General features: G+C 46.0%; 2 protein-coding genes and 1 long non-coding RNA gene across 3 annotated transcripts in view; 2 read left to right on the forward strand and 1 right to left on the reverse strand.

The window, feature by feature from the left end:
• Window positions 1-901: 901 nt before the first annotated feature.
• Window positions 902-10,249, reverse strand: RBP4 (retinol binding protein 4). Its single transcript, XM_053582745.1, has 6 exons — window positions 10,112-10,249; window positions 9,879-10,007; window positions 9,630-9,766; window positions 9,363-9,469; window positions 2,917-3,129; window positions 902-1,209 (listed from the first exon to the last, which is right to left on the reverse strand). The coding sequence occupies exons 2-6, from the start codon at window positions 9,987-9,989 to the stop codon at window positions 1,172-1,174; spliced, it is 606 nt and encodes a 201-aa protein (XP_053438720.1). The 5' UTR covers window positions 9,990-10,007; window positions 10,112-10,249; the 3' UTR covers window positions 902-1,171.
• Window positions 10,250-10,437: 188 nt separating this feature from the next.
• LOC128580635 (uncharacterized) lies at window positions 10,438-15,884 on the forward strand. The gene is made up of 3 exons (XR_008378709.1): window positions 10,438-10,939; window positions 11,088-11,876; window positions 14,895-15,884. It is a non-coding gene; the product is annotated as an uncharacterized LOC128580635 (long non-coding RNA).
• A 629-nt stretch (window positions 15,885-16,513) lies between these two features.
• The window catches only part of PDE6C (phosphodiesterase 6C), a 50,947-nt gene continuing 49,596 nt past the window's right edge, over window positions 16,514-17,864 (forward strand). Inside the window, exon 1 of the mRNA XM_053582738.1 lies at window positions 16,514-17,660. The gene's annotated coding sequence lies outside the window, so the exon portion shown is untranslated. The remainder of the gene's footprint in view (window positions 17,661-17,864) is intronic.

The raw sequence follows: 17,864 nt of genomic DNA on the forward strand, positions 1-17,864 counted from the left end.
GTTTTCTAGACCTCAGCCTGGCAAGAGCAGGTGGCACAGCTCCTGAGTGCCCAGACAGACCACCTGATTGAATCCTCACTCTAGCCCTCAGGCAGGGGCTGATTGCCCCCATCTCACAGAGAAGGATGAAGCTCAGAAACGCCATGTAACCAGCTCCAAATGACAAAGCTAGCACATACCTGAGCTAGATCTTGACTTACAACCAAGACCTTTTGGTACCAAAGCTTTGCTTCTTTTTCAAAGTGAGAAACGGAGGCTCCTGTGAACCTCTGGGAAACTGAGGCACGTGGCTTTGCATGAGTTTCTATGCTGGAGTTCACATATGCTACCGATGGTGTAGGACACTGGTGTTCTGCCCAGTCCTGGCTACTCCCAGTCTAAGTACAGGGACCTGTGCTCTTTCCTACAGACCCAGCTTCCAGAGGCCCATCTCCCAGTTCCTCCAGGGCAACCAGAAGCCTCCCTTAAGCTTTTGGCCACACTTAAAATAAGGAGTGAATCGCATGCTAGACAGTGAAGGGCTGGAGGGTGTTTCTTAGAGCTCACCCTGACCCATGGAGCTCAGCTTCTCAAACCCCCAGCCAGGGGCTATTCTGCCCACCTCATAGGCCTTGTGCCCATGAAGGCTTTGGGCTTGCTAATCTGGCCTGGTCTGTACTCAATTCCTTTTTGGCCTCAGTGCTTTGGCCAGGTTGGTAGTTAAAGTCCTAAAAGTTTAATGAGGAGACCCCCTTTGCAGGAAGCTTTTTTTAGGAGAAATGGTCTTTAATAATGGAGATTAGGCTCTAGAGTAGCCCAAAGGTCAGAAAGAGCCATGACCACGGGGGTCTATAAAATCCAACCCCACCCAACCATCTACAGGATTTCTCACCTTCAACACAAACACAAAGAAAAATTCAAATCATAGGAAATGGGTGACTATATTTTAATGAATTGAAGTCTGGAATCCTCAGTTTCAAATGATCCCTAAGAAAACTTCAGGAGAGATATACATTTGACTGCACGCAGATCCAGTTATTCCTGCATTTATCTTGACGTGTACTAAAGGCTTTCCGTGTACTAATGAAAGGTAGGAGAGAGGGGCAAATTAAACTCCTAAGATAAATAGTTTTGAAGACTGAATGAGAGTAAATCAGAAGTTTTCAAATGAAACTTTACATCCTTGATGTTGCTACAAAAGGTTTCTTTCTGATTTGCCATCACAATAACCTGAAATACAGAAAACAAGGCCATTACTGACAGAAAGATGGACTGTGTTTATGTAGACAACAAATATCATGGTGGCATCAGAGTTGCCTTCATTCAGCAGATTCTTTGTGCAAATACATCACTGCAGATTGCAACCCTTAAAGTTTGAAGTGGTTGTAATTCATAAACACCCTTAGGGCTATTTCTGAAACCCTCTGAATTTCTCTGGGGGCCCTGGAGGTTGAGAGAATAGGATCTGCTGTATGAAACGTGCTTCCTTTATTTCTCTTAAACTTGCCTCACTGCATTTCAAAGTGTTGGGGTGCTCATTCTCCCATTTCAGTTAGTGGAGGACAAGTCAGCCTGACCTCGGCCACATTGTTGATGGTTTTGTTTTTGTTTTTGTTTTTGGGGGGTGGGTACAGGATCCCAGTCTGTCTCCGAGGCTAGAGTGCAGTGGCATCATCACAGCTTTCTACAACCTCTAACTCCTGGGCTTAAGTGATCCTCCTGCCTCAGCCTCCCAGAGTGCTAGGATTACAGGTGTAAGCCACTGCGCCTGGCCTGTTGGTGGTTTTAAAGTGATCACCACGTGTCATATGGTTTTAAAGTGATCACCATATCATGTGTCACCAGGTGGTAACCCAAAGGACTTCAGAGTCACAAAATTCTAGGTTTGCATCCAACTCAGCTACTTACTGAAGATCTTGGGGAACTTTTTTAGCCTCCATTTTCTTGTCAGTACAATGTGGATAATAAGAGTATCTGCTCTGGGGGTGGTGCCTGTGGCTCAAGGAGTGGGGCGCCAGTCCCATATGCCGGAGGTGGCGGGTTCAAACCCAGCCCCGGCCAAAAACCACAAAAAAAAAAAAAAGAGTATCTGCTCTGGAAGGTGTTTGTAGTGAGTGAGATGATGTAGGTCAAGGCCTTAGCAGGGCACCCAGCTGAGGTGATATCCTCACCAGCCCCACATTTAGGCTGTCTCCAGGCTGGGGCTTTCAAATCTTATTTATGTTTTTGGTCTGAATTCATAGCTGATTGGTGTACTGGTCACTTAGATGGTCCCTTTTTTTTCTACCTTTTAGCATCACCCTAATTGGACTTTGAAACACAGTTTCCCATAGGAAGGAGTGTCCATTCCAAATAGACGTGCACTTTCTTCCACAATGTTCCTGGCTTTGAACTCATGATTAGATAAGGGTAATATCGATAAAAAAGATCCTACAGTTGTTTTAAGGGATCTCAAAAAACCCAAGTGAGGTAAACCAGCTACCAATATTTGGTTTCATATAGAAAAGAGAACGTTTGTTGAAATCATTCTCTTTTGAACTTCCTATGTTGATGTCTCTGAGCTTTTAAATCAATGGCCACGTGAGCTGCCCACCTCTTCACTGGGCTACTCAATCCGCAAACAATATTAATTCAGTCAAACTCGATTTTTTCAGGCAGTGAACCCAGGGGTGACCACAGAAATGGACTAAGGTAGCAGAATAAAAGGAAAAGTATGTCGTCTGCAGCAGAAGTTTTACTTAATTAAAGTGTTAGGGTTTCGAACAAAGGCCTTTGCTCACTCCTACATCAGCCCCATGATAAGGCCAGTGGAAGATCTGGTCAAAATGATCAAGATGTGATCTCAGAGGGGTCCCTGGCCCTCTGGGGGTCCCCAGACCCTCTGCCTTCTCTCTCTGGCCCCCAGGGAGAGCCAGGCAGCACCCGCACCCCACTCACCATTGTGGGTGATCAGCCTGTACTGCCTGGCCAGGCACAGCTCCTCCTGGCGCTGCCTCACGATCCTCTGTGCATCGGGAGTCAGGCCTCGGGGGTCACGGGCAAAGATGAAGGAGTAGCTGTCAGCACAGGTGCCGTCGATGTTCAAGAGGCGGCAGGAGTACTGCACGGCGTAGGTGTCATAGTCGGTGTCGATGATCCAGTGGTCATCGTCTGCAAGCCAGAGCCATAGTGCCCATCAGTCCCTCTCCCGTGCGGGGTTCAGAGGTCAGGGAAACCGATTCCCTGAGAACCCAGTGACTTCCTGAAACTGGTATCATTTCCTTAGGAAGCTGGAGACTACAGAGAGTCTTGACAGCTGTCATAAAATTGGTCAAATCAGAAAGGATCTTGTTCTTTTTTATAGAAGAAAGTCTTAGAGTCAGGGGGACCTCATTAGCTGCAATGATCATCTCTCATCCTGATGAAAAATGTGAGGGCATCTTTCCAAAGACCCACTGAGAATGTGGGCCCATGAAAACCACAAGATAAACCTTTGTACTGTTGTCTTAGCCATCTACCCTCCAATGACCTTGTGTCTTCTGTGGCTAATGTCTGGCTGCCACCCACCTACCTCCGCCATCAGGCTGCACCTTTTTCAATGCTCTCTATCAGCTAGTTCTTAGTCATCTCACCACGCTGCCCTCCTGCCTCTCTACCCACCGGAGCTGCTGCTCCCATGGCCATGCTCTCCTCACTTCCTAATTCCTGCGGAGTGACTCTCCTCACTTCTCCTCACTTCTCCATGCTGGCAACACAGTAGGTTTTGCTGTGGGGGCACCAGGTGCCCACCATCTAGCATCACACATTCCCCTTAGGGCCTATACTCTTCAACACTCCCCTGACAGAAGCAAAGCCAAGTCCTTGACGAATTTAGATTATATGTACTCCTCAAGGCTGAGACATAAGCCATGCAGAACAGGTTTAACTTAAGGTGGTAAAAATACCAACAAAGGCAGGAGGGGAAATAATGTTAGCAAGAATGCAGGTGGGCCGTTTGCCACAGAGAAAAAGCAGGGTTCAGATTTATCCAAATACGCTCATTCAGATAAAAGTGCCACTTTTGATCTTCTTGTCAACATAAAACCAGGGCTGGGGCTTTCTGAGCATTTAATTATGTGCCAGTTGCTGTCTGGACACTTTCCATATGTTCTCACGGTTATTTCTCACATTCCCTATTTTACAGATAAGGAAACTGAGGCACAGAGTCACTAAATAATTCACCTAAGGTCACAAAAGGCAGGGCAGCCCTGGGATTCAAGCTGAGGAGTGTGACTCCAGAGCCCACATACTTAACCCTTTGACCACATCCTTTCCAGACAGTAAGTGAAGCGAGGGTGGGGGAGCCAAGAAACAAAAGGCTTTGTGTGTCTGTCCCCCACCCAGGTCTTGGAGCAAGGGGAGCCCTACACTGTGCCGTATTCCAGGCAGAGGAGGGGGCTGGGGCCCCCGGCATTAGAGGGTGTGAAGCCTCTGGGTGTGACTCTCCGAGAACTCCTGGGGTAATGCCCAGGCAGGGACTCAGCCCACACCCAGGCCGCACAGGAGGACTGTCACAGGAGTGGGTGTGGAGCCCTCTCTTCAGCTAACCAGGGCCTGCCAGGAGGAAGAAGGAGCCACCTCTGGGCCACCCAGGCTGTCTCAGGCTAAGTGTCAGAGCCTAGGGCTCAGGGTGGCAGTGGGAGGTGCGGCAGTGAGGGGTAATGCCCCAGACTGATGACAGCTCAGCAGCAACCGCAAAGTTATTCACAGAAAGGCCAGGAATAGAGGCCACGTGGACCTCACCCTAACCGCCGGCTCCTCTCCCAGACTCCTAGCACCTGGGCAGAGCCTTCCTCGTCCCCTGATGAAGTCACTTCTTCCCTGGTTATGGGGATCACTGTGCCAGTTGCAGGCGCCTCAGGAGCCTGCCTCTCAGACACAAAAACACTCGCCTTTGAAATGTTACTTGACTCAAGCTATTAGCTTGGCAAATCCGCAGCTTGAATTTTCTTTTTTTCCAAAATTGCTGCCAGAATGTGAATTCTGACATAAGAACTAGGTTAACTTTCAATGGTTGGATAAGTAAAATTGGCTAATGTTCTTGACTTTAAAAGAAGGCCTAAGTTGGTTTGGTTAATTTCCAGCCTCTTTTCGATGAATAGTTCAAAGATGAAGAATTTAAATCACAGCAACCTTGACCAGACTCTCCCTTCTAAGAGTATTTACAAAAAATGAACTGCCTGAGTGCGGCTAGAGAGAAAGAGATTGGTTCTCCAAGCTCTTCGCTCCCAGTGGCTGGGCAGGGCTCCTCTGGAGAACCAGACACCCCAGACATTTCCAGATAGCAGCTAACTGTATGGAGTGGAGATGGGGAGAGAGAGTGCTCGAGGCAGCAGCTGGGAGCCCCTGAGTCCCTCTACCATCAGGGAATGGGGTTACACTGCAGCAGCGTCTACACTGTACTCACACAGAGTGGTTTAGAGGTCTGGACTGTCAGTCCAAAACTTGGAGAAAACCCTAGGTTGAGGGAGCTGTCTCTGGTGGACTGGTTCCACGGAAGATCTGTCACTCACTGTAGGCCTGGAATATGTCCCTTCAGCTCCCTAGACCTATGTGCCTATCATCTAAAGTGACAAGACCAGGTGAGAAGCTTCCTGTGCTTCTCAGGCCTAAGGACCCAGCTGTGCCAATCAAGCTAGAGATTTAATGCTACTTTGGACTACTTGTCAAAATAACTCAACAGGCCCCAGCAAACTGAATAGAGTCTGAGGACTTGATATCTAAGTGAGCCAAGATAAGTCTTTGGATTGAATTATCTAGACCAATGTTCCTCAAACTTCCCTGTGCAGAAGGAACATACCAAGGAGCATACTTAAAAACGCAGACTCCAGGGCCCTACCCTAGAGTTTCTGAGTCAATAAGTCTGAGTTTGGACCCAGAAATCTGCATTTTTAATAAGCCCCCCGCCCCAGTTGATTTAGATATAGGTGGTCCAGGGACGCTAACTTAGTGAAACACTGATGTAGACATTCAGGCCTGCATTAGTTTTCAGACTGACAAGGGCCCCTTTACCAGCAGAATGACATTTTATCTGGGAAAAGGACAAAAGGAGAGGGCCCCGAACAATGATGGTCATAGCTAGTATTTGTTGCGGATTTGTTATGCAGTAGGCTAAGCACTTTCATTAGTTACTCCTGCCCACAAGCCTATGAAATGGAACTATTCTTTATGCCCATTGCACAGCTAAGGAAATCGAATTTCAGAGAGGCTAGCCTGCATTCATCCCACACCTGCCAGCCGCAGCATCCTCAACCCCTGAGTCATCCTGCTTGCTGCCAGCAGAGCTAGGAGGGAAGGAGACCAGTACCAAGTACGCCCACGGCTGGGGCAGCAAGCCATGGCAGCGTGTGTCAACACAGAAATGTCATGTTCAACCTCAGAGGTGAGTTACATTTAAGTTTTTAATAATTAGGCAACAAATTTAATGAGCATTTGCCCGTGAGCTATTTTCTGTTCATAAGTGCACTCATTTTAAACACATCCATTTGGCGTGATGCAGCGTGAGGAACAGGGAGGGATTGAGAATGCAGGCAGCACTGAGTGGCCTTCGAATCCGCCTGTCCAGGTCATTGTTCACAGCAAGACCAAGGTCAAAGAAGAAATTGGCACAAGGGATGAAAGCAGAGTTTTCAAAGAAGACCCCCAAACAAGCACGTAAAACAGAGGAAGGAGCTGCACCAAGTATTACAGTTTGTGAGCTACTCAGAAAACAGAAGGATAGTTCGTGGCATTTTATATTCCTACAGCTAAGAGGTGCCACAAAGTGCCACTGATTAGTTGCATGTGCCTAGGCCAGTCACTTCTCTAATATGAGCCTCAGTTTCTTCACTTGTAAAATGAGAGACTTGAACCCAGTGGTCTCTGTGGGTTCTCCCATTCCAGACTTGGAATAGAAAGCTATGATTTAATGAGCAGGGAGATAACGAAGCTGCAATAACATCAGGCACTTAGAGTGAACTTGGGTCTCGGGCACTGTTCTGAGTGCTTTCTCTACCTTGACTCATTGCATCTTCATTACACAACCCATGAGATAGGTGCTATGATCATGCCACTTTGCAGATGAGGAAACTGAGCCACTGAGCAGCTCAGCAACCTATCCCACAAGTAGTGCTTGAGCTGGGATTTGAATTCAGGCTGCTTAGTTCTAACCATGCAGGCTTACCCACTATACTGCACAGCTTTTCTCAAAGGTAACCTAAGAAGGAATTCATCCTTAAACCTTCCATATTATAGTTATCTCAAAATTACTATCTCTGGCAACCACTTTTAAGATTTCAATACTTGTATTTTTCTTCCAAATGAAATCCTAGCTAAAAAGGCCAATATGTGAGAGGCAAAAGCAGAGCTAATCTGGTTTGGTAGGGGGAGGAGGAGGGAAAAAACAAAATCCTACCTCGTCACCGGGTCTTCCCCAACCCTGTCCCTATAAGGCACTGCTTAGAATCCTATAGTCCTTTAAGGGGAATCTCAAAATGTCATACAGCATTTGTGTTTCACATTTTCTTTCTTTCTTTCTTTTCTTTTCTTTTCTTTTTTGAGACAGAGTCTCACTATGTCACCCTTGGTAGAGTGCCATGGTGTCACAGCTCACAGCAACCTTAAACTCTTAGGCTCAAGTGATTCTCTTGCCTCCCTCCCAAGTAGCTGGGACTACAGGTGCCCACCACAACACCTGGCTATCTTTTTGTTGCAGTTGTCATTGTTGTTTAGCAGGCCCAGGCCGGGCTTGAACCTGCCAGCCTCCGTGTATGTGGCCAGCACCCTATTCACTGAGCTACGGGTGCCCACCCATGTTCACATTTTCTAAAAATTAGTGATCTTGTACCTCTGACTTTCACAATCCATTATCAGAAAAGTATATCTCTCACTCTACACAAATCACTTTGAAAAGTTTGTGGGCGGCGCCTGTGGCTCAGTCGGTAAGGCGCCGGCCTCATATACCGAGGATGGCGGGTTCAAACCTGGCCCCAGCCAAACTGCAACCAAAAAAATAGCCGGGCGTTGTGGCGGGCGCCTGTAGTCCCAGCTACTCGGGAGGCTGAGGCAAGAGAATCGCTTAAGCCCAGGAGTTGGAGGTTGCTGTGAGCTGTGTGAGGCCACCGCACTCTACTGAGGGCCATAAAGTGAGACTCTGTCTCTACAAAAAAAAAAAATAGAAAAGTTCACTACACTATATAAAATACTTTTTCTTACTTCTAAGGATAAAAGTTTTTTCCCTTTGTAGTGCAGCAACCTCCTGTCATTTATACAATGTAAATCCAAATGAAAATGTAATGTGACTTTTAAAAAGTTCTATTTCATCTAACACACAACTTCAGAGAAGTCAAGGACTGTGTGGCATGTGTAGAGAGCAAAGGGTTACATAAAGGACACTTCTGCTGTGGATCCCAGCGTGAAGAGAGACCCCCGAAGGACTCCTGGGCTCTATCTCACAGGAGAACTCACATATACTTTAGGAAAGATGGTCTGTATGAGAAGTCCCTGCAGTTCAGGGCCACCTAATCCTGGCCTGGGAGTCGGAACCCTCTCCCAGGGCTGACATTGGCTGACATTGGCTCTCACAAACTTGTTGCATCACCTTGGACAAAGCACTGACTTCTCTGGGCTTTAGTTTATTTATCTATGTACTGAACCTCCTTGGTAGGGTCAACTCTCTCTGATACCATGATAGGAATCCCTAGCCGACGTCATTCTCTAGCTACCAAGTAGACTCCAGATTTAAAACTTAGGAGAACTGGGATGGGGCAGGTGGAAAGAGCAGGCAGATACTGTGTTCTCATGATTAGGCCAAGTTTTAGGATGTTCTAAGAGTGTTCAACATGCCTCACCCCCACCCCCAATCTGAATTTTGGGCTTAAAGGACACTGCCACCCAGAACACTGTGCCTGGCCCAGAATCTCAACATAGCAGGCAGAGTGCTGCTGTGTGAGCCAACTCTATGCACAGCGCTTTCTCCATCACTGGATGGGTGTCTCTTACTCCTGCTGGGCCCCAGAGAGTCAAGCTGTCTCCAGGATTCATCCCAAAGGGAAAAAGGAGATGCAAAGCCAGGTGGAGAGGGGATGTGGGAGGCAGAACAGGAAAGCATAGAGCCGGTTACTCTCCTTGGCACATTTCCCCGCTGGCAAAATGGCACCTGGTAAACTGAAAGGTCCTTTTCGGGGGGACCAGGATTCCTGACTGGGGAGGTGTGGAAGGGGGGCTGGCTACTCTCAATCATGCCCCTAACCGCAGGCGGTCCTGAGAGTTCCTGTCGTTTACAGACCTTCTCACAGGCCATTCTTCCCAAGGCTGTCACTGGCGAAGAGACGCAGAGATTTGGCCAGGTAGGCTCCCCAACCCGTTCTGTTCCGCTAACTACTCACTTCCTTTCTGAAGAAAGGAGGCTACGCCCCAGTACTTCATCTTGAACTTGGCAGAGTCCTCGGTATCTGTGAAGGTGCCCACCATGTCTGCGCACACGTCCCAGTTACTGCAAAAGCCAAGAGGATCCTGAGCCAAGCCTGGCAAAGGCCTCCCTCCCTCCACCCAGGGGCTCTCTTCCCTCCCTCATGGGGTCTGGCACTCGGCAAGCAGGGCCCGGGACCATGGAGCAAAAAAAGCGCACAGCTAGCTGCCCAGGGGTCACTGACTTCAAAAGACGCACTCGGCCCTTGGCCGTGGCGCTCATCTGGCCATGCTCGTCCACGGAGAACTCGGCGACGATGTTATCCTGCAGAAAGAGGCCCTCGGGGTCCTTCTTGGCCATGGCGTACCAGGTGCCAGCGAACTGCGAAAGGGGTGAGAGCAGGGGTCTGGTGTCTGGGGGTGCTCGGCCGGCGGCAGCCAAGGGTGCGGGGCTGGGGGACCCGGCCACCAGGGCCGCCCAGGCGGACACCTACGCGCGCCTTGTCGAAGTTCTCCTTGACTTGGAAGCTGCTCACCCGGCAGTCGCGCTCCGCCTGGCCGCTGCCCAGCGCCGCCAGCAGCAAGAGCGCCCACATCCACTTCATCTTGCCCAGGAGTCCGCCCTGCGGGGAACGTTCGGCCGTGAGCGCCAGGCGGCAGGGCCCCAGGGCTGCCCCAGTCCATCCCGCCGCCCGCCCGCCCGCTCACCCGGCCCGGGGCCGCTCACCGGCGGGAGACGCGAAGCCTGGCCGCGGCGCGGAGCGAGGAGGCGAGCGCGCCGCCGGCCGCCCGGTGCTTTATAGTTGCGCGGGGAGGGGGTCGCGCTTTCGTAACCACGCGGGGTGAAAGACCGAGGGGGAGGCGCCGGCCGCCCGGCCAGCACTTGCACAACGCGCCTTGACTCACCGGCGCCCGGCGCGGGGAGGGTCCCCGTGCGCCGGCCTCACCTCCAGGGCAGCCCCGGGCTCGGAGCGGCTGCCACGCGGGGTGGCCTCGGCGGAGTCAACCTGGGGCCGCGCCCTGGCCCAGCTACCGAGCACTCGTGCCAGCGGCCGCCAGCTGCGGCCCGGGGTGGCCCGCGGGGCCAGTCGCTCTGGCTGGAGGCGCTGGTCCGCCGGGCGGGGAGGCGGTGGCCTCACAGCCAGGGGACCTGTGATGATGTCCCCGCGGCGCGTTAGTGCCCAGGCCGCGGCAGTGCCAGGCTGACCCCTCGGTCCTTAGAGAGGCAATTTGTGCGGAGGGTTTGGAATAAATCCTCCAAGTAGTTTTTCATTTTATAAAGGATGCATTTTACTCTCTTTCAGGAGAGTCGTGGTGCCCTCTGGTCAATATTTGTTCTTTAGTTTCAACATCCTTAGAAGCATTAAAACCCTCCCTGTTAAATATTCTCCCAAAACGCAACCCTGGTTAGGACAGGAAATATTTTAACAGCCTGGTGGTCGCCTACTTACTCTGTGGCACTTCCCTGAAACCACTTTGAAAAACACCTACCGATTGTTTACGATGCAGTTTTATTTCAAACCCACATTGGAGGTTTGTTTTCAAAACAGCTAAGGTGAGTTGGCTGAGGACTGGAGAAAGGAAGAGTCAACAAAATTCTATAACGTCAGTGGCCCGTTAAGTCAAAATGTGATTAGTTGAGATATTTTGCCAACGTAATGGAACAATTTACTGACCATATGTTTTTCTTTTTCCATTCAAAGTTAGAGTTCCAGTAATCTGATCAAAGCAGGGAGAAGATGCAGCTTTATTTTTTTCTCTTTTGCAGTTTTTGGCTGGGGCTGTATTTGAACGGGCCACCTCAGCATAAGGGCTAGTGCCCTACTCCTTTGAGCCACAGGCGCCGCCCATGCCGGGCTATTTTTTTGTTGCAGTTTGGCGGGGGCAGGTTTGAACCCGCCACCCTCGTATGTGGGTCCAGTTGCCCTACCCACTGAGTCACAGGTGCCGCCCAGATGCAGCTTTTGATTGAATGGAAATTAGTGATGTGGCAAAGAATTATCTTTTCTTAAGATTCTTAAGATTCACAGTATCAACTGTGTCTCTGTTGCCCAAATTAGAAATAACCCATCTAGATGAACTGGGACGACATTGCTGCAGCCAGACCTGAACTAAGAGGTGGGGGAAGAGGAAAGTGGCTGCCAAACAGGAAAAAAAAAAAAGAGTTGTTTGATTTTCAGACCAACCCTTTATACTCAGGGCACTCTGAGCCCCCTGGAAAGACACCTGTGACTCCCCTCAGCCTCCTATAACGTCCCACGGATTCTCTGTCTGCTTTCCACCTTCTTTTTCAATCCTGTACCCATTTGAGTTCCAGCAGTGTTTGGGGTGCCAAGGATGATGCATTTAATTCCTACTACCCCAGAGTTAGAAAAGCCAACTAGGAGATCATCTGATTGGGCCAGTTTTACCAAAGGCTGTATAATCTCAGCTTCAGTAAAGTCTTCTCCAGAGCCCGTCCTGCAGGAGCCATGTGCTTGGCCATATGCGTGGTATGTATCTGTGCACCCTGGATGGGGGAGGATTTTAGGGAACGTGCTATCACCCATCCCATCTTTGTATTCCCTCTTCAGCATTCCAGAGGAGAGGTCTTCCAGTCTTTGCTCCAAGTCTTCCAGTGATGGAGACAGCTCCTGGCTGAGCCTAATTGTCTTTGGACGGTTATTACCATAAAAAAAAAAAATTCTCCTAATATCACTGGCCTTTCATCCATTTCTCCTAGAACACATTCTGGTGGTCCTTGCACACACTGTGTATTGAATAAATATAGGGTATTTCAATACGTTTTTATGGTGACTGTTTTTGCAACAACATGTTTTCATTTATTTGTTAGGTGTTTAAAAGTTGGTGTAAACATTCCTCCTCCTCCTCCCTCTCTCTCTTTTAATGATAAATCATGAACCTTAGTGTTCCAGATACTAGCAAAGAAAACCAGTTTGTTTTGGCATCCTTTCTCAGATTTCTTCATGACTACAAATACCGTAAATTCAGGTCAACTGATGTTTTCAACTTCAGTGCTTTGACATTTATTTTCATGAAAATAAGTTTTCAAATATGTGTATCCATAATATTGAAAGGAGAAGTATTCACAGTTATTCCCTCTGTGTGATTGAATTAGAGACATTTGTATTTTTTTGTGTTTTTCCATTTGTCCCTAGTGAAAATGTTTCATGAGAAAATACATGTTTCCTTTACAAACTTTTTCTTGTTTGTTCTATAAGTAAAATTACGTTTTAAATTACAGCTACGTGGCACATAACGTACACGTAAGTTCACTTCCTGGCAATGCTTCATGAAGAGACAGTGTTTCGTTCATCTTTCATTCATCTGTGTGGCTTCTCTCTTTTCCACAGGCTTTACCAAGAAACTTACACATAGTAGGTGCTCAATCAACAGATACTATTTAATTTCCTTTATTGAAATTAATTACTCTATGTAAGCTTCATAAAACATTTATTTTAAAAAACCAGGTCAAAGGTCACCCTTTCTAATATATAATTTCTCAGAATTTAGCACTTGTAGTTGGAGGTGGCGACTTGTTATTTCACCAAAAATATTTGCACTCCCCTTCTATGGCCTGCCAGCCCTTGCCTTCTCTACACTCCCTTCCTAAAGCTCGATAAGGCCACAAGCCTACATTCTGGTCAGCGTAAGGTGCTCTGTGTCATCTCAGGGCTCAGAAAAGCTACATGCCCTGTTCATTGTCCATGTTCTCTCTTCTCTTGTCTGCCACTGGTGGAGCCTTTATCTGCCCGGGCCCCCACCAGTGATTGACTTTATGTAAATGAGTAATAAAATTCCACTGGATTAAGCTACTGAGATTTGGAGAATTCCCGGGAACAAAAGTTAATGTTACCTTAACACTAACAGCAGCAAACAAATCACTAACTCCTAGAAAAGACTGAAAAATATTTTTACCACAATCGGAAGAAGAGCTAATAACGCAAGTACTTAAGTCCTGACCTTCTTAAAAATTAAACATTTCTAACCAGCTTGTTTTATGCCAATGAACATTTATATTTACGTCCTGACAAAGAGACTAGGAAAAATGAATAACAAAGAAATTGGGCAGCATTTATCTTCTGATTGCATTTAAGAGAATCAGTAGAATTAGTTGAGGAAATGAAAAAGGTTAGTTAGTCAGCCAGTGTTTTCAGGTAAAAAGGATCTGATTTTTTAAATTCAGTGGTTGCAAAGCCATGAGTTAATCTCATTAAATTTGGTAAAAATAATACAGGTCCTACCAAATGAATTACAGTTAAAATTCCTGGTTCTACCCACCAATTGGATGCAGAGAGAGATAATGCATATGAAAGAGCCCTTTACAATTTGTTGCCAAGATGTGCCTGAAATTTCTGCCTGTCTGGGGTGTCTTTTGATATTGGATAACTTCAGGGAACAGACAATCTGGCTAAGGGTGGGTTTATTACAATTATCTGAAATGCAACTTAGTTAACCCAGGATTTTGTTGTTGATTTTTATTTCGATATTTCAACCTCATGTGCTTATTTTTTGGCTATAATATAAGCATAGCCAAAAAATGCTATGGAAATCATTAACTGCAATGGAAAATTTTAGCAATGAAGGCATTAAATATTACATGTGCTCATTTATATAGAATACTACTGAAAAATGCCAGATTGTTAAACAGAAAGTTTAAGGAAGTTAAAGTATTCTTTGGTACATCTGTAATTTAAAAAACAAAAAAGATTGCCTGGAATTTTTACTTAACTCCTTTGTTAATGATTCTTGTCTAGACTTAAAATTCCCTAAAGAAAATGTCTGTGGCTCGGCACCTGTAGCTCAAGCGGCTAAGACGACAGCTTGAGGCTCTGTCTCGATAAATAAATAAATAAATAAATAAATGTCTTTGCATGTTCTCCGATGGTAGGTAGTATGATGTCTTATTCACCCCCTGGGTGCACTTTTAAAATTTAACCACAATTAAACTGGTAGTTTTAGAGTAGGTTACTATCACTGTACAACCTTGGACAAATTACTTACTGGGTTTCAATTTCTTATCTGTAAAATACAGATAATAATAGTACTTGCTTCATAAGATTGTTCTAAGAATTGAATAAGATAATATATGTGAGGTTCACAGAGTATGTATTAGATATGTCAGCTACTCTTATTATCATTTTTTGTTATCATTACCAAGTGCCTTATATTTCTTAAAAAATTCTTTGTAAATGAAATGGAGTTATCACATTTATTTAGTTGACATGCCACAAGTATTTTATCTAAATAAGTTGATTATCAATGCCCGTAGTATCTATGATCTCGACTTTTTACCCTCATTTCCCCTACCAGTTAATACTCTATTTAAAAAACTGAGAAACCAAATCTGTGCTGTAAATGAACTAGAAGTGCTGACGTAAAAATTAAACAATGAAGTGTAAGAAAGTCAATAGTTACTTTGTCATGTTCAAAATTTATTCCAAGTGGTCTGTTTGGTAATCTTTCATCTTAAAATGTATCATTTTCTTAAATTGATTTTGTTTTTTCAGTGCCTAGGAGTGAACAGCCAATAAGAGACCCAAAGGTATTGCCAACATGGGCCAGAAGTTCTTCCAAGGAGTACCCTGCGGAGGAAGAGCAGTAGAAATAATGGAATTCAGTCAAGGATAGGAGAGAAAGAAAAGAATATTTATGTATGTGCTGAAAGGATTCTAATATTTCCCATTTTTAAAATCTATGCTTGATAAAATGACATTGGTTTTCATCAGTTCAGGAGTCTATAACAAAGAACCATAGACGAGGTGGCTTATAAACAAGAGAAATTCATTTTTTACAGTTCTGGAGGCTGGAAGTCTGAAATTAGGGAGCCTGCATGGTCAGAGTCTGGTGATAGCCCATCTTCTTCCAGGTCACAGGACGGCACCTTCTCCCTGTATCCTCATGTGGAGGAAAGAGGGCTAGAGAGCTCCCCGTGTCCCTTTTATACAGTCCCACTTATAAGGACTCCTCCCTTGAACTAATTACCACCCAAAGGTCCCACCTCCTAATGCCAACACAGAGGGGTTAAGATTTCAACAAATACCTTGGGGCGGGGGATGCAAATATTCAATCCCTAATATCATCCGGTACTCAAGGCAGTTACACCTGTTGACACCTGTTGATTACTTGCTTTTTCTAACCAATCAATTCCCTGCTCCTGTCAATTGTTGTGACCCATTTACTAGATCACATCTCACATTCGTCCCTTTCTATTTCCTTCCCAAGCACCTCACCCGTAGACTACAGAAATAGCTTTAAAATCTTTGTTTACAAATGAATGAATTTATAAATGGAAATGATAGGTGTTAATTATAGATACTTTAGAAAAGTCAAGTAAGCAAAAAGAAGAAAAACGTATTGTCTTTAATCTCACCACTTTGAAATAAGCACAGTTGACATTTTGATATAAATACCTCTGTATATGCGTGTGTGTTAAAGGAAACTGCTGCAATACAGTTTGTAATTAACTGCATATCATAAATATTTGTTCATATCAATAGACTTTGATAATGTTGTTTCTATTAACTGTATGTTTCTATTGTGTCAATATAATATCATTTATGCATTCAACTTCCTATTATTAGTATGCAGGCTATTTCTAATCTTTTACTTTTATAACCTTTGTGATAAGCACCCTTGCAACTACACTAATCACATACATTCTTAATTATTTTTGTAAGATAAATTCATAAAAGCAGATTTGTAGTGTCACAGCCCACACACATTTTTAGCGTGTTTGATAATGAGCCAAATGTATTATACCTTCTTAATTTGTACCCACAAGTTATTTTCTCCCCTTGGCTATCTGGTGACCATAGCCGAATGTCACTATGGGATGGCCAAGTATCTTGAAAATGACCGTAGTGATATTCAGCAATGAAGTATATAGCACTTTCTCTAGGATGGGTTTGCAAACTTAATGCCAGAACTCTGTATGACAAGAGCTCTGTTGGTCATTCCAGAAAAAGGGTTCCAAAGTTGCTTTTTTTTTTTGTAGAGACAGAGTCTCACTTTATGGCCCTCGGTGGAGTGCCATGGCCTCACACAGCTCACAGCAACCTCCAATTCCTGGGCTTAAGCGATTCTCTTGCTTCAGCCTCCCAAGTAGCTGGGACTACAGGCGCCCGCCACAACGCCCGGCTACCAAAGTTGCTTTGAAGGGTGCTGGTATGGGTGCAGAGCTACCTGAGGGGAGTACTTTGAAGATGACCGTAGTAATAGTCACCAATGAGGTATGTAACATTTTTTTCTAGGATGAGCTCATGAACTTCATTGTACAACTTTGTATTCCTCAGCACTACCAGACTGTTTGTAAAGAAGCTTCATCATGATACTTCCCACCCCCCAAATTTTCCAGGATTCAAAATTTTCTGTTTAGCCTTCAAGGCCCTTGTAATTAGTGCCCAACCTGCCTTTCTAGATTCATCTCTTGCTGTTCTCCCTACGCTACCCTACAGCCCATGCTATTGTTTCTGCTGCTACCGCCACCTGGAATACTCTGGAGTTCCACCTATCTCCACCCACACTAGACACGATCCCTTCTGTAAACACTCCCGGCCGTGTGTCTGTAGCTCCTGTGTGGCATTGACCGTGCTCTGTTCTATGTCTCTTGCTTTTTGTGTACTCGTCTTATCTCCCTTCCTACACCACAAGTGCTTATAAGGCTGGGCCTGTCCCCTGGGTCCCCCACGGCAGCAGTGCAACTGCCAGAATTGACTTGGTTGTCTTGTAGTAACAATAATCCTCATGTCTCAGAGCCTCAAGACAGGACAGATTTATTTCTCTTCTCGCCACATGTCTACCTCAGGTCAACAGGGGCCTGTGTTGCATGGCAACCTGACGCCAGGGTTCCAGGTGACAATGATGGGACAGGAGGGGAGCAGAGAGCTGGAGGGTCTCACACTAGCAATTAATTGTTCCTATCTGAAAGTGACATTACTGCCTACAAGCCACTGGCCAAAATAGGTCATAGGGCTCTACTGGAAGGGAAGGGCAGAGAACAGCGATCCTTCCATACAACTGGGAGAAGGGGAGATCATATAAGGGAAGCATGCAGTCCCTGCCATGGCAGAGAAGTGTGACCACCCAGTACTTTGGGGAGAAGCAGGAACTGCATCAGAGTCATGCACATTAGCCAGGTAAAAAAGAGTGTCCAAAACTGTTAGAGGAGGAAGACAGTCCAACAGCAGGGGCAACCAGGTTGACTCATCACTCTCCTGAGAAATACACTTCTGCTTTCTCCTGATTGTAATGAGATGCTAACAGGATGTTATAAGGTAAGTAGTCATTCAAGAAGATCCTCCTGAGAATAGCCCTGCCTGTAGCATGGGAAAGTGGAAGAAAACATGCATCCCTGCCAAGGTGCTTTCAGATAGCGGTGAAACTCTACCATGGAAGTGGCTTAACTGGACCAGTGACTGTGTTCTGTTCCCCTGGAAAACTATGTTCCAACCAAGAGTCTCTCAATTTATAACCCAGAA

Source organism: Nycticebus coucang, chromosome 3, assembly GCF_027406575.1.
Source record: "Nycticebus coucang isolate mNycCou1 chromosome 3, mNycCou1.pri, whole genome shotgun sequence".
Taxonomy (NCBI): Eukaryota; Metazoa; Chordata; class Mammalia; order Primates; family Lorisidae; genus Nycticebus; species Nycticebus coucang.